General features: G+C 40.9%; 1 protein-coding gene and 1 long non-coding RNA gene across 3 annotated transcripts in view; one reads left to right on the top strand and one right to left on the bottom strand.

Moving 5' to 3' along the window:
- tmem198aa (transmembrane protein 198aa) overlaps positions 1–20823 on the top strand; it is a 32334-nt gene extending 11511 nt beyond the window's left edge. Inside the window, exons 2-7 of the mRNA XM_058081571.2 lie at positions 7890–8126; positions 12297–12535; positions 12631–12843; positions 14731–14854; positions 19910–20190; positions 20299–20823. Of these exons, the coding sequence (XP_057937554.1) occupies positions 7988–8126; positions 12297–12535; positions 12631–12843; positions 14731–14854; positions 19910–20190; positions 20299–20451 (1149 nt within the window). The 5' untranslated portion in view covers positions 7890–7987 and the 3' untranslated portion in view covers positions 20452–20823. The remainder of the gene's footprint in view (positions 1–7889; positions 8127–12296; positions 12536–12630; positions 12844–14730; positions 14855–19909; positions 20191–20298) is intronic.
- The window catches only part of LOC131135538 (uncharacterized), a 30603-nt gene extending 9780 nt beyond the window's left edge, over positions 1–20823 (bottom strand). For both annotated transcript variants that reach the window (XR_013629574.1, XR_013629575.1), the window contains exons 1-2: positions 20351–20823; positions 7863–8029 (exon numbers count right to left, since the gene is read on the bottom strand). This is a non-coding gene — a long non-coding RNA (uncharacterized LOC131135538). The remainder of the gene's footprint in view (positions 1–7862; positions 8030–20350) is intronic.
- Positions 20824–21621: the final 798 nt, after the last annotated feature.

Raw genomic sequence — 21621 nt, 5'->3', positions numbered from 1 at the left:
AACAATGTTCCAAAATTGACTCTCTAGCGCCACCTTTAATTTTTGAAAAAATTGGCCCCCGCCACCAGTTTCACCTATCGTCACGAAACTTGGTGGAGACGTCTATCGTGACAGGACGGACCAAAAAGTCTCAAGAACCCATATTGGAAAACGAACAGGAAGTCGGCCATTTTGGATGGCGGCGGCCTTTTTCGTGCCAGAAGTTGGGGTCGTATCTCGACGAACTCCTCCTAGGGGGTTTGACCAAATGAGTCCGTTGTTGCATCAACGGACACTAGACGGATGGCCGACGTTAAATTGCGAAGGATTTTGGGATATTCCATACGATGTGGGCGTGGCACGCCCCCAAATTTTGCCCATTTTCATATGTCCGGGCCTTGCACGCTGAGCGTAACTGTAGACGTGAATAACTTGGCTCCACGTGGTCAGATCTTCATCATACTTGGTACATGTGATCATGGCCCCGCCCCGAAGGTCCCCGTAGGTCACTTCCTGATTTCGTCGCAGCGCCACCTATTGGCGACAGGCTAAAGGTGTGTCATCTACATGAGGCCTTTTCTGCCAGGAGATTCATCAGATGAACATCAGGGTCACAATGTCACTGCCTGACAGCCTGGTGAAGCCTGTTGATGGACCATGATGCAGGAAAAGCGCACGTGGTGGGCGTGGCCTGGCGGCGAATGCTCAGGCCTCGCCATTTACATAGAAAAGGTCATCATTCGCCCGCAAAAGGTCGCATGGGCTTGAAAACTCATAGGGGGGGTCAGAATCCAGGCCTGAGCGGCCTGGTGTGGCCCCCATATGAAACCAAGCCAAATTGACTCACTAGCGCCACCTAGAAGTTTTAAAATAATTATCCCTCGCCTCCCGTTGCACGTATCGGCATGATTTTCGGAGGAGACATCACTCGTGACAGGACGCACAAAAAAGTCTCAATAACCCATGTTCTAAAACCAACAGGAAGTCGGCCATTTTAGGTGGCGGCGGCCATTTGGGGGCGGATGTATGGGTCGTATCTTGATGAACTCCTCCTAGGGGGTTTGACCGAATGAGTCCGTTGTTGCATCAACGGACACTAGACGGATGGCCCACGTTAAATTGCGAAGGATTTTGGGCCGCTCCATAGGATGTGGGCGTGGCACGCCACCAAACTTTGACCATTTCATATCTGGCCCTGCCTGGTGTCTGGCCTTGCCTTGAAGCAATGTACATCAAAGTCAATACACAGTTTGACTGACAGACTGATGATGTCAGTTGATGGACTATGATGTGTGTAAAGCACATGTGGGGGGCGTGGCCACGGCGAATGGTCAGCCTTCGCCATTGACCATCAAAAGGTCATCATTTGCCTGCAGAAGGTCACAGGCTGCTGAAATCTTAAACGTGAGGCCTTAATCCAGGCCTGAGCGCCCTGGTGGTGCTCCCATGTGACACCAATCTAAATTGACACACTAGCGCCACCTAGAAGTTTCAATTCATTATCCCTCGCCACCCGTTACACGTATCACTATGATTTTCGGTGGAGACGTCTATCATGACAGGACGCACCTAATGCTCCAGAAGCCATGTTCTAAACACAGCGCCACCAACTGGTGGAAATGTATATCTGCCGTAACTTCCTGATTCATGGTCAGATTGTCTTGAAATTTTTTTTGGTGTGTTGGGTCAATCTCTGGTCTGTTATACTGTGTGTACATAGACTCTATAGCGCCACCAACTGGTGGAAATGTATATAGCCGTAACTTCCTTCCACATGGTCGGATCAAGCCCAAATTTTTTCTGGTGGTTTGGGGTACCCTCTGGTCTATGACTGTGTGTGTACATAGACTGTATAGCGCCACCAACTGGTGGAAATGTATATAGCCGTAACTTCCTTCCACATGGTCGGATCAGGCCCAAATTTTTTCTGGTGGTCTGGGGTACCCTCTGGTCTATGACTGTGTGTGTACATACACTGTATAGCGCCACCAACTGGTGGAAATGTATATAGCCGTAACTTCCATCCACATGGTCGGATCAAGCCCAAATTTTTTCTGGTGGTTTGGGGTACCCTCTGGTCTATGACTGTGTGTGTACATAGACTGTATAGCGCCACCAACTGGTGGAAATGTATATAGCCGTAACTTCCTTCCACATGGTCGGATCAGGCCCAAATTTTTTCTGGTGGTCTGGGGTACCCTCTGGTCTATGACTGTGTGTGTACATCGACTGTATAGCGCCACCAACTGGTGGAAATGTATATAGCCGTAACTTCCTTCCACATGGTCGGATCAGGCCCAAATTTTTTCTGGTGGTCTGGGGTACCCTCTGGTCTATGACTGTGTGTGTACATACGCTATAGCGCCACCAACTGGTGGAAATGTATATCTGCCGTAACTTCCTTACGCACGGTCGGATCGGCCCCTAATTTTTTCTGTTGGTTCGGGGTACCCTCCGGTCCGTTACCGTGTGGGCCAACCACTCTATAGCGCCACCCACAGGCGGAAACGTATATCCGCCGCAAGGACCTACCGCGTGGTCCGATCGTCGTGAATTTTTTTATGGCGGTTCGCGGTGTCGGACGGGACGTGACCGCGCACCCGCCTCGCCGCCGCTGTCGCCCCCTCCTGGCGGAAAATTGCAAGTGCCGTGACTCCCTTACCGCTTATCTGCTCGCCGCGGTTTTTCGTACGGCGCGTCCGCGCGCCCGTCCGGTCGCGCGCGCGACCCCGACCCGCGCGTACCCCCGACCCGCGCGTACCCCCGAGCGCGTCGGGGTGCTCGAGCCCGCTCATCACTGCTTGCAGTTTTAATTATTATTGTATTTATTTATTTCTGATTGATTGATTTTCTTTATTCTTGATTTGTTTATTTATTTTTCATCTTATTTTGTGTAGAAAAATTAAGATATTTGAGAACAGTGGAATGTTTTATCAGAGCTTTTATTGTAGAAAATCGTAACCAAAGCACCAAAGCAAAAGTTTGTATATTTTTCTGTTTTTAATAAATGCGTTTTTTTGGGGGGGAAAACTTGATGCGGCCCAGTCTTGCCCAGACCCTAGCTCCAGTGGCCCCCAGGTAAATTGAGTTTGAGACCCCTGGTGTAGTCTACCTACATCTTCATCAGTTCCACAAGATTTAACATACTAAAATAGCATCGTATGCGATGCCCAATATTGTAACAAGGCAAAATTTTGACATAGAAAAACTGGGGCTTTAGAAAACCAATGTTTGACAGCATTTATATTAATATTAAAATCTGGATGTCAGCGAATATTAAGTCAGAAAGTTACATACCAAATACTGTCAACATGCTTAAGTCATAATGTGTTCTTACAGTGAGTATCTAATGCAATATGAAGCCACAGGGCTGGTAGACAGCAGAATAGATCATAACCGTAACAGTGTATTGTCAGTAATATACAATATAATCTACGGTCTACTGATTCGGATCGGATAGGAGCAGAATGATAAACTCAAATAGAAAGCGAACATGAACCAGTCAAAAGGTTATTGAACTGACACTGATTACATTACTGGCCTGACAGGGGCATGCGGGCAATGAGACAGCTCTGATTTGTGTCCAACAGACTGCTCTCCGATTCAGCTTTCCTTCCAGCTGGGGGTAAAACCAAGGTTTCAAAACAGCCTTTGAATGTTGGCATCAGTGAAGTGTGTGTACAAAGCTCTCGTATGATAAAAACTATGCAGGCATGCAGTATGATAAAAACATTTGCCACGTGTATGCAAGGTCAGGGTCAAACCTTTTTTGAGTTTCGTCCTTTTGACAGCAATTTAAAAGTCAGCATGGAAAATCCTGTTTGAACGTGTCTCTGTGCTGATCGCTCGGAAGCTGCCGCGTCAAACCATGTTTCATCTGCAACATTTGACATGCTCAGTCATTTTTTATCTCTGTTAAATGTCGTTTGAACTTAATTCTGATGTCAAACCAAAAATTCACTCAGATCTTTTCCAGATTGCTCATTTGGCACTTTGGCAAATACTTCAGTCACTTCAATCTATCATGATTATCGGTCAAAACATATGTATATTAAAGCAATTTTTATGTCTTTTTGCATTTTCAAGAATAAAAATTGCTGTTTTGTCAGAGTAGTGGAGCCAGAAGGGGTATATTAACAGATCTAGGTTCTACCTTTGTGCACAACAAAGAGGAGCTTGGACCTCATTACAATATTGGTGTTGAAAACAGAGGGCATTATGATTCCGCAGTAAAAGTGATATCTGGTTAAATATTACATTTTGTGTGAACTGACTGACAGGATCAGATGTCAGGATTGTTTGCCGCCAGGGGCCTTGAAACGCAGCCTTTACGGATTGGCTCTTTGCATGCACATTCCCTTAGCGACAAGATCCCCACTTTCTATTAGCCAGGGTCCTTACATTTGCTGCAGGTTGTTATGGCAACATGCAGGATGTGACATAATCCCATAATGTGTTGTTTATTCAGCTTCTATTGAGAGGCTCGGACCTCTGGGGCAGTCTTTTCTCTAATCGTGTCGTCATGTGAATGTCGCATGGGAATTCATCAAGCTGCCATGGAGATAATTACTCCAGATCGTCATGGTTAAAGAACTTGAGCGAGTGGGTACCAAAGGCAGGAATTGGTGGGTAGATTTATACGTAAAGTAGGGATGTCTTGATGATAATGGCCGACCGGTATTATCGGTTAATTTTGGCATAAAAAGGAGATGTAGGAGGTTTTTTTTTTTTTACAATAATGATATAATGATTTGAGCATCTGATAGTATAACACATATAAACAAAAATGGCTGACACTGACAGATCTATGCAATATGTGTGAACAGCTGTCCCTGTTTTTCTAACATTCGTAGAATACATGTTGTAATAAAAACTAACTGCCACCTCCACTTTTCTACGGTCGAGCATCTTCTGGGTTTGTGACTTTTTATTAACTTCCATCTGCATCCGTGCTTCTGTTTTTCCCGGTCTGGGTCGAGGAAAGATAGTCGGGACAGCTGATAGTAGAAGCAGCCTCAGATAATAGACATTAAGTCCCAAACTTTCCTTTATCTGAGAGTATAAAACAAGTATCCTGGTTTACTCCAGGATGTACTCCATCTCCTCCATGATGACTCAATAAAAACATGTGTAGTTTGGATAAGGAGGGTTATAAGCTATATGCTTTTGGTAAAGAAGTGTTGGACAAAATCAGTATATCGGATATCTGTCAGAAAGCCAATATAGACCATCTCTTGTTTGTAGTTCTTCTTCAACTTTTCATCAAGGTCATGTCCCATAACAAGAAACATTTCCACTGGAACTTTAGTTTTGCGAGTTAACTTTCAAAACTTTCTGAGACTTTGAGGGACTTTCTACCTGCAATTGATGCCTGTCTAGGATGTCGGGATGTTGTGCATTCCCATTTCAATCACGTTTAAGCACGGTGACTGAGAAATGAGCTACACCATTCGAGGCACCTTTTTCCATGATAGGACACTCACAGACTACTTGATGTGTTAGATGTTCCCTTTTTTCCTCCTGCTTTAGATGCCTGATATATAGCTCTTATTCCTCCATATGCCAAAGGTTATTTGTTAGATCTAGATCTGATGATAGTTCACCTCAGTACAGTAAAGCCCTTGTCATGTTGAACAAACTGCTTTAAGATAATGATAGGTTGCAGCCATCATGGTACATATTGACCATAAAGTTACTCACTGTTGCTCAATTGGCACACAGGTTCTACAATACAGTAGTTCAGTTTTGTTCATACCACGGATTGGTGAAAAGCTACAAGCAATTGAGATGCCTATAAAAATGACATGTCTCCCAACCTGAAGGCTGCTGGTTCAAAGTCGAAGTATCGTCGGGCAAAATACCGAACCTCCAGTCACTCCATAAGTACGTAATGTGGTATAACGGTGTCAAAGCACGTAGAAAAGCGAGACCCAAGAGAAAGCCCATTTACCATATTTCCTATGGGAAAAATTGCATTTGTTTTTGGATGTTTCAGTTTTCATAGAACCTTGTGGAACAAATTAATAACCAAATTGATAAGTACCACTTTTGCTTTGCAGCACAGAACTATGGTGCATGCATTTACCACAGAACAAAGTGCGACATCTCAACGTTTGGCAAAAACAAACTTTATCCATGAGGTATAAAGACATATAGGCTGTATATTGTACCTGTATTATTAGGTATTTATAAATTTACTATATTTTCCGGACTACATATAAGTTGCACTTTTTTCATGGTTTGGCTGGTCCTGCCACTTATATTCCGGAGCGACTATATATATATATATATATATTTTTTTTTTTTCCCCACACTGTCAGCCTTGAGATGACGCTCTAGGCTTGTGTGCCAGTATCCGTTACTCCTGTACCACTGAAATTTACAATGTAAACATCAACTTCTAAAGACGAAACACAAATGCCCCCGAAAAGAAAATCATATTCTGCAGATTACGAGCTGAAAGTAAACTAGTTATGTTACGTTAAGGCTATAGTTATGTACAGTATCTGCCTACCTGTTAATACAGTATGCTAATGTTAAAACACCACCTGTTCACGTTACGTTAACTGATGCCTGTTTAGCCTGTTGTCCATTTTATTGTTATTACCATAACTTGCCTTCCTAGATGAAATGTGTGTGACTTAAAGTGACTTATAGTTCAGTGCTACTTATGTATGATTTTTAGTGCCTAAAAAAATTAAAAGAAAATATTCTTGACAGCATTACAGTATCACCACCAGACTACCCTGTAATAGACATTGAATCATCAGACCGGGAAACATTTTTCCAATCTTCTATTTTCCAATTTTGCTGAGCCTTTACAATGGGTGGAAGTGAATGGTGCAGTACATCAGCAGCGGTCTGAAAATCTTGCAGTACTGTACAAAAAAAATATCCATCCTGTGTGGTTTGTAATTCATCACTAACCTTGTGTCGATGCATACGTACTGATGCAGGGCTTATTCTCATTCTTCACTAATTCCACATCATGTCACATCATTTGTATTAATGCAGGACATGCATAATCACATCAGATCCACTCTTTACACTCTAACTCTGACTAGACATGTCAGTGTCTTGGGTGGGGGGCGTGCAACTGTGTCACACCTGTAAACAGTTATTGGATTGTGCATTGCTAAAGGACACTTGGAGAGCGTCATATCTATTGCTACCATTTTGACCGGTCCACAAGAGGCCGTAAATGAGGACGACTGTCTTACAGACTTAAGCTACTGCTTCTGTCTGTCCTTTATTAATGCTAATCAGCTCCAGCTCTGAGTCATGCACACCTCCCACAGGAAGCACCGCTAACACCGTGACATTAATGTTCTTCAGATTAGTCTGGTTTAATGCTTTTAATTCTTTATTCATAGTGAGAGGACAACCACCTTGCGTGAAGGAAGGTGTTTTGCTCTTAGATCTTAGATTCACTTACTCCCACTGGGTGTTTTTTATCCACTTTAAATTGAGTTATTTTTAATGGTATTTGAATTTAAGAAGCTATAACAATATTGTATTTTCCTGACAATATTCAAATAAATTATTGCTCCCACCCAACCACCTCCAACCCACAATGATTGTGCCATACAGGATTCCGTAGTTTACATAAACTAGGTATTTGGATAAGGGATTTGGTGTTAGCTGTGTGGGTAGCTGGGCGTACATTTGGGAATACATTTTGGCAACAGTTTTTGTCCAAAATCCCGTCATATGAAAATTGGGGAGTTGGAAAACCAAGGTTCTACTATATTTCAAATATGAAGAGTATACTAAAGATGCTATCACTTCAATGGTTTGATGACATCTCAAGTACAAGAACTTCCCTGACCCAGGTAAAATTATATAGGTATTTAATAGGGATTATTATTATTATAATCTTTTACCTCGCTTTCTTCTGTGCATTCTTACAGGTTGCCACATCTCAACAGGTGAGGCCCATCTATCAACCCCTCCGTCCTCCATCGCCAGACTCCTCTGCTAAAAGCTGGCTCCCCTCACGTCGGTGGACATGGCCTCCACCGGCCGCCTTCTGGGTCTGGCTGAGCTGGGGCTGAAATGTGACCAGGAGATTGAAAGGAGATATGAGATTGTGCCCTCGGTGGTGTGCTCTATGAGCTGCCTCTTTGGAATCATCTACTGCTTCTTTGGTATGTCACGCACAAGTCGACGGTTTGCTTCATTCAAGTCTCAGCGTGGTTCCGCTCAAATGTGACTAAATGCTTCTTGCGCGGTATTAACTCAGCATGCTGCTTTGTGTTGTTACCGCTTGGAAATGGTTTATTATTTTTAAGTGTTGTGTTTATTCAGTCACTAACAGTTTCTCTTCTTTGTCAAGTCAAGTTTATTTATATAGCTCTTAATCACAAAACCTCTCAGGCAACAATAGATCACAATAGATGATGGACGACATCCCCTGATCTGAACCCCCATCCGGGCAAGGAAAAACGCTAAATGCATTTAGGGAAAAAAGAAACCCTGAGAAGGGTTGACCAGGGATGAGCAGGCTGCAATGGATTTTGAGTAGTCGAAGTAAATTCATGCAGAATAGTAGTCTGGGTCATAGATGTAGTGACAGCATGAGAGTTGGTCAGCCTACGGGTCTTGGGATGATCATAAACCAAAGTGGGGCCCTGCGTCCAACCTCTTCTGGCCCGCCTCTCCAACAGAGCGGCCGTCAAACAGGCCAGGAATACTATTAACTCAATGCTAAAGTGTAAAAATAAGTTGTCAGTCTGGACTTGAACATTATTACTGTGGTGGGAGCTCTACTATCAGGGGGGTTGGGCATTCCACCGTGTTGGAGCCCAAATAGAAAAGGTTTCTAGGCAGGTGCTGCCCCATGTAGTATTTTGTAAGCAAGTAACTGAACCTTTAAAGTCGCATCTTAGATGAACTGGAAGCTAGTGCAAGTTGGCTAGTACTGGAGAAATATGGTCAAATTTACATGTCCTTGTGAGGAGTCATGCTGAGGCCTGAAAGCAGCACATTATAGTAATTGAGGCGAGACATGACAAATACATGGACTAGGGTCTCTGCATCAGTAGTGGATAGAATAGGCTGCAATGAAAAAATGCTGTTTTGGTAACATTTTGAAAGGATAGAGTCGAATCGAATATAGATTTAATAGATTTTTTACCGAGTCACTATGGGTAATAATGCTTTTACCAAACCAATAAAGCAACTCTTTTTAGAAGGGGCAAAAATCATCAACATCTCAGTTTTGTCCGGGTTCATGAGTAAAAAGTTACAGGACATCCATTGTTTAATATAAATAAGACACGCCTCAAGATTAGAGCAATCCCGTGGGTCAGTTAGCTTTAAAACAGTGAAAGCTAATCTTATGTTTGCGATTTATGTCGCAGAGCGGCAACATATGAATATTGAACAGAAGAGGACCAAGCACGGATCCTTGTGAAACTCCGCAAGTGACACCACAGTTACCACAGTAGCTAAGCCAAATGCGTTTGAATGCATTCCAGTAGGATAGCGTGTTTGCATGGTATCAAAGGCAGCACTGTAATAATAGTAGTAATAATAATAATAATAATAGTAAATAATAATATACTAATATTAAGCATATCTTTGGATACATGTATGCTGATACATACTAACTGATTCAGGTTTGTATTTTATAAGTGAGCTCCTCAAACACGCCGTTCTGTGCTTTTTAATCACAAAGCGAAACTGACTGTTTTAATAAAACAGAATTGCGACGGTTCAAACCATAAGCCCTTATATGGGGGGCAAATGTTGAAAATAAGCTAACAGTCAGAGAGACGAAAAGACGAATGTGGCAAAATTAGCCTAGCTAGTTAAAACTCACGGCTAAAACTCACTGAATAAGCAGCATTTCCACTTACCTACTAGAATACTGTTTGTCTAAATATTCACATCACCAGTAAGTATCAGCATCTCCTCTTTATTTGATACTAAGATCCCCCATGTCGACTTTGTAGATAAAGAGACCCAATCTCATGTGTCGTCCTGTTTCCTGAAGTGTCTCATCACACCCCTTAATAATGATCCAATAATGTTGTCGAGTGTTATATAAGAAGCTCCTGTCACAAGTTGCACTTCACTTTCTGGAGGCATACTTAACCTTTTCGAAATACTTCCACACTTGGAATGATATTTTAGTGGCCATTATAAGCCATTAAGTCTATAGCGGGCCTTGCTAGCGTTCAAAGCTAATGCTCACCTCAGCTCCTTTGGGTTGTACCATTGAATGGTGAGTGTATTAATGCTTTTTAACACACATTATTTCTTTATTTGCAAAAATTAAGCAGTTTTTGTCTTTTTATAACAAAAACAAAGACTTTCTTTGTAGAAATGTATTCTCAGCAGCCGTCAACCCCACAAAAATTCAATCACTGGCATTACTAAAGGTTCAGTTTATTTCCTGGCTTGACTCATGGGCAAATGCCAGGTTTCCATGATGATGTTATATTGTGACACCAGTAACATTTAACTTATATATTGGTTGTTATTATTTTGGCTCAATCACCAAAAACATTAGAAACACAAAGGAAGACTTTTTCATTCAGATCCTAATGTGTCTGTCCTAGACTGAGCAGACGTACCTAATATTGTGTCTGGTCAGTGTATTCATCCATACTTCCATTGTCTATAGCTCATACCATCTGCAGACAGTTATTATGCCATGTACTCATTGTACTCCCATGTCATCATTAAGTTTACTTATTTAATTCAGCACAACAGAGAACTGGAGCAGCCGTGTAAGACAATGAGAACACAAGAGAAAGAAAAAGGGCTATAAACTGACATGAACAGATGGGATGGAGGGTCTGATAGCTGGAAGGATATTAAAGGAAGGTGAGGGGGCCAGGAAGCGGGAGCCGAATAAGATGAATTCAGTGTAAGAAAAGGATTTATCTGTGAGAAGACAAGAAAAGCCGAGGTTTATGTGTGATATGACGGAAGAACAATTACGAATGTGTAATGCCTTCTGACCAAACTAATGTAAAAGTTGACTTCTAAGCTTTCGGAAACGCTTTGTTTCACTTTTGTCAGCCGCTCATTGAGGCTTTGTCTTGCAAAAAGGGCAAGCTGTTATGCAGAGCGCAGTGACTTTTAGGAAAAAAGTATGAAATAAGAAAAGCTAAGAGAAATACATCAAATAAATGAAGTATGGCCACCAGGGAGGAAAATGGGCTGGGCAGAAGAAAGACTATTGTTCAGCTGTGCAATGCCTGATTACACAAAGATAACAATCTGATGTTGATTCCCCTTGAGGCTTGCCGTGCGCAGAAAGGAACGCGATAACCAGAGTAAAAAAGAGACATGCACGTTTTAATCAGCAGAAATACGAAGCTAAGGAGCTTTTAATATAATCTAGCACATTGAAATGACTTTGTGGTAAAGCCAAGAAAGACTGAATAGGGCATGCGATGAGACAAAGAAGGAAATTAGAAGGGCAGCAGCTGTTTTGATCGGCTTGCCTGTTGATGACTGAATGTTGATGACCTTTTATTATGAGATCATTATCCAATTTGGAAGCAGTCTCGCCCGGGTTTATATGCTTTTCAATTGTATTATAATAAGGACATTGTTTGGAATTGGGGTACAACAACGAGCCAACGAAGAAGAAATAGAAATAATCTTCGCTACAAAAGTCATAATGCCTAAAAGTATAGTATAATATGGTATAGCGAGTATAAGCATTCCATCCAATATCGCGTGTTAAACTTTTGCAAGTGTTGGGCTACCCTGTTTTGTAAAAAGCCTCGGATTCTTTAAAGGACTATGATGTAATGTTTTATTTGTAATGCTTATTTGGTTATTTTTTTTTCATGTCAAGTTTGCAGCTATTGTAGTTAAGCTAGCGGTAATTGGGCATTGACCATCGTAGTTGGTGGGTGGGCGTGGCACATAGTTCAAAACTAAGGTGGAATTCCCGTAAGTTGATTCACATTTTGACTGTCAATCAACATACACTTTTTTTTTTAAACAGGTATTTAACTTTGTAGTAGGGCGGCACGGTGGCCTAGTGGTTAGCGCGCAGACCTCACAGCTAGGAGACCAGGGTTCAATTCCACCCTCGGCCATCTCTGTGTGGAGTTTGCATGTTCTCCCCGTGCATGTTTCTCGGGGAACTCCGGTTTCCTCCCACATTCCAAAAACACTAACCAACCTGGTTTACTTATAATACTTCCTTTTGTAAGGCAACACCTTGTCATCTCTCAGCAGTGTTTATTATTATTATTTTTCCCCCAACCCTCTAAAAATGTTACAGTTTCGAGTTGTACTTTGCAAGCTTGCCCGAACCTCATGTGTTTTTTTTTTCTACATCTCCTCAGGCTACAGATGCTTCAAGGCTGTGTTGTTCCTCACAGGCCTCATGTTTGGCTCTGTGGTCATCTTCATGCTGTGCTACAAGGAGCGAGTGATGGACACTCAACTCAGCATAGAAGCATCAGTGGGTATCGGTCTTGGTATCGGGACCTTGTGTGGCCTGGTCACCATGTTGGTTCGCAGTGTCGGGCTGTTCATGGTGGGCCTGCTGCTGGGTCTGTTGGTTGGCGTGGCTTCGCTGGTGGTAAGAAGATAATAAATTGGAATATATGCAAGTTTGTTATAACCTCCAATCTGCCTGAAAAGTCTTCAAAAAAAGATGCTTCTCTCTTCTGTTAGGTCATGGAGGAGTTTTACCATCCCAAAACAGTCTGGGTTCCTTTGGGAATTCTCTTAGGTTCCGGGACCCTGTTTGCCGTCCTTACTCTTCAGTGGCAACGTTGCTTCGTGACTCTGTCCACAGCCACCTTCGGCTCCGCCATCATCACGATCACAGTGGATTACTTCATAGAGCTGTTTGCCCTGGTCAACTACGTGTACGAGAGACTCAAGGTACGTCTGCTGTGTTTCTGACTGAACCGTTATTCTATTTCTTACCAATACCCAATGTCCTGCACTTCATTATGCTTCCTTTAGTGTTTTTTGCTTAGGATAATCGGGATAATCAATAAATAAAAACAAACTCAATAATTGTGCATACTCAATATATGTGCATACGTGTTTGATATGGTACTCTCACTCCCTACCAAAGGAGAAGGAACATTTGTGAGGGGGAAGTATTTCCCCAGCGGACCGCTTGGAATGTCAAACCAAACACTAACCACCCCTCCCCAAATAAACATGTTAATACACCAACCTGAACACTGGCAAAAGCTGGTGGGAAAACACGCTAGCTAGTTTAGCTTAGTTTAGCAGAACATGCTAGTGTGTGTTTACACCGTGCTTCCCAATTAGAGGACAAAACATCTATTGCATCAAGGAAGCGTTATTTGCCCGTTTTTTGTCAATATTCAGATAGTAACGAAAATTACACTGATTCTCAAAATCACAAATATTGTAATTGATTGTGATTTTTGTGCACCTTTTTGTGCACTTTTTGCAGAAAGAGACAAAGAGCCTATTTTATGTTCAATGGGATTTGTTTGTCTTTTTTTTAATGTGGTGTACGCATATGTCCTATATATATATTACTATTACAGTAATTTAAAAATGGTTTCAAAATGGATGCATTTAACAATAAAACAGATTTAGTGCAAAGTAAGACAAATATTCCATATTGCAATACCAGTTCTAGAAGTGCCAAAATGCAATTACTGTATTTTCCGGACCATAAGTAACACTTTTTTTCATAGGTTGGCTGTTCCTGTGACTTATAAATGAAAAAAACTGCTTATGTTACATAAACACTGGACACATTTTCTTTTCATGTTTATTTTTTGTGTAGCTGAATAACTATTGTGTTAGCATATCTTACACCTATACTTTTATTGTTAGAATTTGCCTTCCAAGAGGACGTAATGTCTGTTTTGGTCAAGTAGTTTGTAAAATAAATTACCTGCAAAAAATGCGACTTATACTCCAGTGCGACTTGTGTATGTTTTTATCTACCTAATTATGCATTTTTGGCCTTGTGCGACTTATACTCTAGTGCGACTTATGTTTTTATCTACCTATTTATGCATTTTTGGCCTTGTGCGACTTATAGTCCAGAAAATACGATATTTTGCTTTGTGGTTGCTTCAAAGGTTATGCAGCTGTACCCGTTTCTCATTTTTATTAAGCAACAACAGTCAAACCTCAGTGTTTATACGCCCCAGTTTTTGTATGAATTGTTTTTTGTTCAAAAAACTAAAAACCCCAAACCCAAAAATCAGTCTACCGATGCCTCAATATGTCATTTTGATGCCAATACGGTCCAATATTATCTAACATCCCTACCCTAGACACCTGCTTGATGAATCACAGACAATGTGCAGAGCTTTTCATGTATTTCTGTTGGAGATGAGAGACCGAGCCTACACGCTTTAAACGCTGCAGCAAGTTACGAGGCTAGTCAGATTGAACTTTGACCAGGAATATCATTAGACCCACTGCCAGCCCATGCAAGCAGTGGGGTGCTTTAAAGCCTCCTACAGGCTATATTTACACCTACCCATGAGAACACCTTATCCCTCCTTATTGGGCTTGCCAATAAATTTCACCAGTAAAATTTATTCAGACAGCAGCTTTTGTAGGCTTAGTACAAGATTTATGCTTCGACTGTGTGTGTAGACGTGGTTTTATCCAGATAACAGCTCTTGTTGTTGCACTCTTGCTGGTATCCATCAATTAGTTTATGACCGTCCCTTAATATGAGGCAATGTAACATCTACCTATCTAACGTTGCCTTTTGTTTTCTGTGCAACTGATTAATTAAGACTGCCATTGTCTGTAACGCAGGTGGCACCCAAGAAGCCAGTGTGCTGGTTCACGTGGGTCATTATGGGGGTGTGGCCTGTCCTGGCCCTGCTCGGAGTGCTGATTCAGTGGAAAGTCACAGCAGAGGGTTTTTCTCACACGGAAGGTAAGCGCATAATCACTGTGTTCTTATACTCGCAACATGGATTTTTGAACGATTGGAGCGTGACATTGTATTATATTTATTATGGATTCAATGATAAATGTTCTTTCACTTGTATAGCATTGATTATAGTATCATATTTCTTTCAATAATTATTTTTATTTGATTATATTGCAATATGTACTGTAACATGGTGGTGTTGTTGTCAAGAAAAAAAAGCATAGCGCCTAAAATTTATCAAAAAGTTTAATTAAAAAAATCTAAAAAATATACTCCATAGAATCAACTTCTTTAAATAATATTGCCACTCCGATTTTGGTCCAAAAATGATTTTTTTTTCTACAAAAAACACATAATTAATGAAAATAATTCAGTGGCAATATCAAAAAGTTTAATTAAAAAATCTAAAAAATATACTCCATAGAATCAACTTCTTTAAATAATATTGACACTCCGATTTTGTTCCAAAAATGTTTTTTTTCTACAAAAAAACACATAATTAATGAAAATAATTCAGTGATAATATAAAAAAGTTTCATTAAAAAAATCTAAAAAATATACTTCATAGAATCAACTTCTTTAAATAATATTGCCACTCCGATTTTGGTCCAGAAAATGTTTTTTTTTCTACAAAAAACACATAATTAATGAAAATAATTCCATGGTAATACAGGCATTGTGTTTTTTTCATGTTTATGTTTCATGTTTATTTTTATTTATCAATAGTTGAGATTTCTCACTTCCTTGAATGCACCATAGCTGCTCCGAGACACAAAAATGAAACTTTATGTGACTCTGATTCCATCTATTCATGGATAATCTGATGTTATTACAGTTAATCAATGAAGCGATAATATTTTTGTATTCCATTAATTGTTCTTTGATTTATAGTGGTGTGGAAAAATGTTTGCCCTTTTCCTGGTTTCTTATTGTTTTGCATATTTGTCACACGTAAATGTTTCAGCTCATCAAACAAATTGAAATATGAGTCAATGACAACCAACCCCGACCCACCCCCACTGTAATAATATATCCTGTGATATAACAGAACGCAGTATCAACATGGGATCACCCCAAGGTGCTTTTGCAGCCTTATTAAAATGCTTTCATTGCCTTTGAAATCATAACCATAATGAGGAAACATAACGTTTGCTTGTGTCTTATTAGGGGAAGATAGCTTTTATCCGAGGTGAAAGCAGCCACAACACAGATGGCAAGATGGCACCAGCCGTCGTCACGTGCGATAAATACGCCAACACACAACTCGACGGTCATGCATGTCGGAAACATGACGACAGCACTTGCAAGCGGGTGCAAATAAGACGATGTCACATGTGCCCTTTTGTCGCGGGATTTAACAATCGCTACTCGTCAGAGGTGTTGAAAACGACCGAAAGTGATAGAGGCGGGAGGACAATCTGCAGCTTTCGGAATAACGGATTCCCGTTGAAAACATGATTACTAGGAACAGAGCCGACTCATCAACTCCCGTCCGCAATGATAAACGCATGCAAATGAGTGACACATCCAAATTGTCACAACAATATCCGGCTTCCACTTTGCATATTTATGCAAATGCACACAGGGTTTGCCCGTGTGCAAAAGAGGGATATCCAAATCTGATATAAGTTAAGTTTTTGTGTAAATCGGCTCTTATTAAAAAATAAATTACTCAGATTATACACAGAACACATGAAGGACCTAAATCTTTGCACCAACAGAGGATAGAACCAGCAACCATTAGTTTGGGAGACAACCAATCCACAACCTGAGCCACGCCACCATGAACACAATAAGCAGAATATTATTTATAATGTTAATGTTAATGTTAATGCGAATTTCCACCAACAGGGGGCGACATTGAAATTGTGAATTCATTTTCAGAGCGGAAAAAATGTCAGGGTAAATATTGAATTATGGAACATGTGGGAATTTTTAGAAAGGCCTGTTATGTAGCCGGGTGGTACGGTGGGCTAGTGGTTAGCGCGCAGACCTCACAGCTAGGGGACCAGGGTTCAATTCCACCCTGGGCCATCTCTGTGTGGAGTTTGCATGTTCTCCCCGTGCATGCGTGTGTTTTCTCCGGGTACTCCGGGTTCCTCCCACATTCCAAAAACATGCTAGGTTAATTAGCGACTCCAAATTGTCCATAGGTATGAATGTGAGTGTGAATGGTTGTTTGTCTTTATGTGCCTTCAAGTTATTTCCTTTAAACATAAATAGCCAAAAACTTACCACTTCCACACGGATAGGGAGGATAACTATTAACAGTTATTTAACCTTTAACATGAACATTAATCAAACGTAATAATTTTTTCTGGGTACATGATACCATACAGCATCCATATCAAACTTGCATGGGCATTAAACTTTCATATCAAGGCGGGGGCCTCAAACTAGTGTCCTGCGGGCCACATTTGGCTTGCGTGTTTGAGACCCTTGTGCTCGGTTAATTCCAAATTGTCCATAGGTATGAATGTGAGTGTGAATGGTTGTTTGTCTATATGTGCCCTGTGATTGGCTGGCCACCAGTCCAGGGTGTACCCCGCCTCTCGCCTGAAGACAGCTGGGATAGGCTCCAGCACCCCCGCGACCCTCGTGAGGAAAATTAATAAATGAATGAATGTTATGTAGCCTACCTGCAATGATTTGTATTTAGCGTCGGTGTGTAAAAATGACAAACATGAAGGATTAAACGAGGACTGAGGATCGAACCAGCAACCATCAGGTTTTTAATGAATTTATGGGATTTATATTGATATTTCAATATAAGAATACTCCTTCTTAGAAGAAGCAGCTGAATTGATTTTGTCAACTTTGTGTTCTTGCATGCTGAGAAGTAATGGGGGATGTTGCAGAAACAGCAAGTGGTAGGTGAGGTGGGGTGGGGGGGTTGAACTGGAACATACTGGGTAAACGGGGCGCCCAAGTGGGCCAGTGTGGGGGAATCACCTGGTAGTGATTGGATTGCGTGCCGCACATGGGTGCAAATGATCTGCTTGCCTGTAATTGGCTGGTCTCCCTTTTTGTTTTCCTCTCATTGGTCCTAACACACACACACACACACACACATTTGGCCAGGGGGCCACAGAGGGTGAGCTGAGGAACAGAAAATGGGGGTTTCATGAAACATTTCTCCGGCAGATGGTGCCTCGTTAGCCATGCGCTTGCACAAAGAACAACAAAACAATAGACGGTGAACACGCATACACGCATACACGCATAGACGCATACACGCATACACGCATACACGCGGTCGGGATGACACATTTTTATTATGTGCAGCGCAGCGATTTAACATTATTGCATCATTATTTCATTGTCTGTCTGCACATATTCATCCAGTCTACAAAGAATCACAGACATGAGGAATAAATATTGAATATTTTTTACAACCAGTGTAATCCTCCATTTGCCTCGAGCACTGCAAACCTGTTTATGACATTCTAAATATGTTTTTTTTAACCATTATTAGAACACTTTGACATGAAATAAAAACCTTAGCCAATATGCTATATATAATATAACATCTATTGCTAGGGGAGACGACTACAGGGGTGACGGACAGCAAACAACATCAGGGGTTCAGAGTTGAGTTTTGCCTTAGCCTGGGTTACGTCCAGAGATTTGTTGTGCCGCCGATCAAGTCTGGTGCTTGTGTGTCTCACAGTAACATTACTGACACCTAGTAACCAATTATAAAGTTATTATCATTAATAATCCATTCATTCATTTTCTACCGCTTATCCTCACGAGGGTCGCGGCGGCGTGCTGGAGCCTACCCCACCTGTCTTTGGGAGAGAGGCGGGGTACACCCTGGACTGGTGGCCAGCCAATCACAGGGCACATATAGACAAACAACCATTCACACTCACATTTATACCTATGGACAAATTGGAATTGAGGGATCTCAAACATGCGGCCCGCGGGCCAAATGTGGCCCGCAGGACACTAGTTTGAGGCCCCCGCCTTGATATGAAAGTTTGATGTGGATGCTGTATGGTATCATGTACCCAGAAAAAATTATTATGTTTGATTAATGTTCATGTTAAAGGTTAAATAACTGTTAATAGTTATCCTCCCTATCCGTGTGGAAGTGGTAAGTTCTTGGCTATTTAAATTTAAAGGAAATAACTTGAAGGCACATATAGACAAACAACCATTCACACTCACATTCATACCTATGGACAATTTGGAGTCGCCAATTAACCTAGCATGTTTTTGGAATGTGGGAGGAAACCGGAGTACCCGGAAAAAAACCCACGCATGCACGGGGGAGAACATGCAAACTCCACACAGAGATGGCCGAGGGTGGAATTGAACCCTTGGTCTCCTAGCTCTGAGGCCTGCGCGCTAAGCACTCGGCGGTCGTGCAGCCATTCCATTTAAACTTGTATTGGTAAATGTTTGTATATTTCTCAGGTATACCTTTTGGGTGGAATTGAACCCTGGTCTCCTAGCTGTGAGGTCTGCATGCTAACCACTAGACCACCATGCCGCCATCATCAATAATGAATTCAATAATATTTCTCACTTTCTGGGACAAACTACTCACAATTTGGCCCCATGACAGGTTATTGATATAGTAAAGATACAGTACAGGGCCCTGCGATTGGCTGGCGAACAATCCAGGGTGTACCCCGCGTCTCTTTACCCTAAGTCAGCTGGGATAGGCTCCAGCATACCCTAATACCACCCTAATGAGGATTAAGCAGCACAAAAAAATGAATGAAAGAATGCAGTATAAACACAAGTACTCGTTTGTTAAGTACGAAAACCAAAACAAAACAAAAGCCAGAGGTTTGATTCTAATTTCTTCTTTTCCGATATGTTCATGTTGTTTTAGAATGAGTTTTCCGACACCTGATACACCTAAAAAAAACCAGTAAGTATAAGAAAGTGAACGTCTACCCACTCACAGTATCGAGGAAGGAATATTATAGTTGCAATACTTCAAGGTTCACAAAAAAAAGCTTTGAAATATGTTCTTTTTCTCTTCACGTCTCTCCTGTAATTCATGCCTTGCTTCTTCCTGACTATCCTCTTCTTTCTCTGTAGTGGTTCTGAGTCGACAACAAAGGCGAGTCCAGCTCATGCGCATCCGTCAGCGAGAAGAGAGGCTCAAAAAGGAGAACGAGAACAAGAAGAAGAAAAAACAGCACACGCAGAAAAGCGTCCAGAAGCAGAAGGCCCACAGTCTTCACCACCAGCAGTACCACCACCCGGGGACATCTAACCCCCATCACCAGACGCCCAAAATCCCTCCCTCGCAAACGGAACCTGGCTTCCATCGTAAGCCCAACCCTAAAAAACGCTTTGAAGGAGATGTTCTCTCACCGGTAAGATGTGTTGTTTTTTTAGACTTCTTAGAACATTATGGTGTTAGTGTGGTTGCCAGGCAACCAAATGTTCTAATACTAATGATATGTGTGTGTGTGGTCACACAGAGCTACATCCGCAGTTTCAGGGACAGACAAACGGACAGACGAGCGTACTCACAGAGTCGAATGATGAGCCGATCCAGGATGGCGGAACTTGACTATGACTGCGGTTCCCAAGTACCGCTCACAGCGCCCTCTGGACCGCCGGTTCGCATCTGATGCCTGGCAATGCGTACTCCCTCTTCTAAAACACACGTCAATACACAGAAGGCTTAGTGTGTTGCCAAGGTGGTTTGGGCACCAGAACTTCATCACAAAGATGAGGAGCTGCATGTCATGGCTGCTCTTCTACAAGTTCAAGTTAAAGAAAGGCGGAAGATGAAGAAGAATGGACTTGCCCGGTGCAATTTTTAATTTAATATCCGCTGAACTTTTTTTTTTTTTTTTTTTTTCCAAAGAGTCATATTTGATGGCTTTGATGGAAGCTGCCACCTTCAGACGTTGCCTCAGCTCAAAGTTATTTCCTACCTGTGTTTTCCACTGGATTATTTCATTGTCTCTTATTTTGCACTCTCCCACTGCAAGATCTTTTCATCTGCAGTGGGAGATGTTGGCTGTTAGGTGTCGTCATCACTGGCATTGGTCGCTACAGTAGTCCATTGCAAAAACATATACTATATATTGTTTTGCTTCATTTAAATCCTAATGTGTTTGCTTCCCCTTGTTAATACACTGGAACCTTATGGAGAGGAATGTGTGTCTTTTTATTCAAACCATTCAAATTATTTGTGAACAAAAAATATATATATATATGCAAATAAAAATAATGGATTTGAAATGTTTAAATAAATTCAATATATTAAATAAATAGTAATAAATGACCATTTAAATAATGAATATTAATATTCAATAAATATTTAAAAATAAATATTTTATATTAAAATAAAATATTTCACAAACCTTGAGAAAATACAAACAAAATGTTTGTACATTTTTATGTATGGTTAAAAAAAGCTGCATTTTTTTGTTTGTGTTTTCCATTTTTGCGTGGATTTTTTTTTATTTTATCCAATCAAACAAAACTGATTTGAACCCAAAACAATTATTTGCAAACTGATTCATGAGATACATTTTTAAATTTGTAAACAAAAGCAGAATTTTTCTGTCTTTTGTCTCACTTAAGTAGGAAAATGTGTGTCTTTTTATCCAATTAAATTAATTTAAAAATAAAATAATACTGAAAATTATATAAAATGACAAAAAAACATAAATAATAAAAATAAAAAAACAACAATTTTGTGATTTTCAACAAAAGCAGTATTTGCAAAAAAATGTATTGGAAATGTAAATAATAAATATAATAATAAATAATAAATATGGTTAGAAAAT

Source organism: Doryrhamphus excisus, linkage group LG12 (genome assembly GCF_037039965.1).
Source record: "Doryrhamphus excisus strain RoL-2023G ecotype Guam linkage group LG12, RoL_Dexc_Guam_v1.1, whole genome shotgun sequence".
Classification (NCBI taxonomy): domain Eukaryota; kingdom Metazoa; phylum Chordata; class Actinopteri; order Syngnathiformes; family Syngnathidae; genus Doryrhamphus; species Doryrhamphus excisus.
The sequence above is the reverse complement of the archived record's forward strand: the minus strand, read 5'-3'. Positions and strand labels throughout refer to the sequence as shown.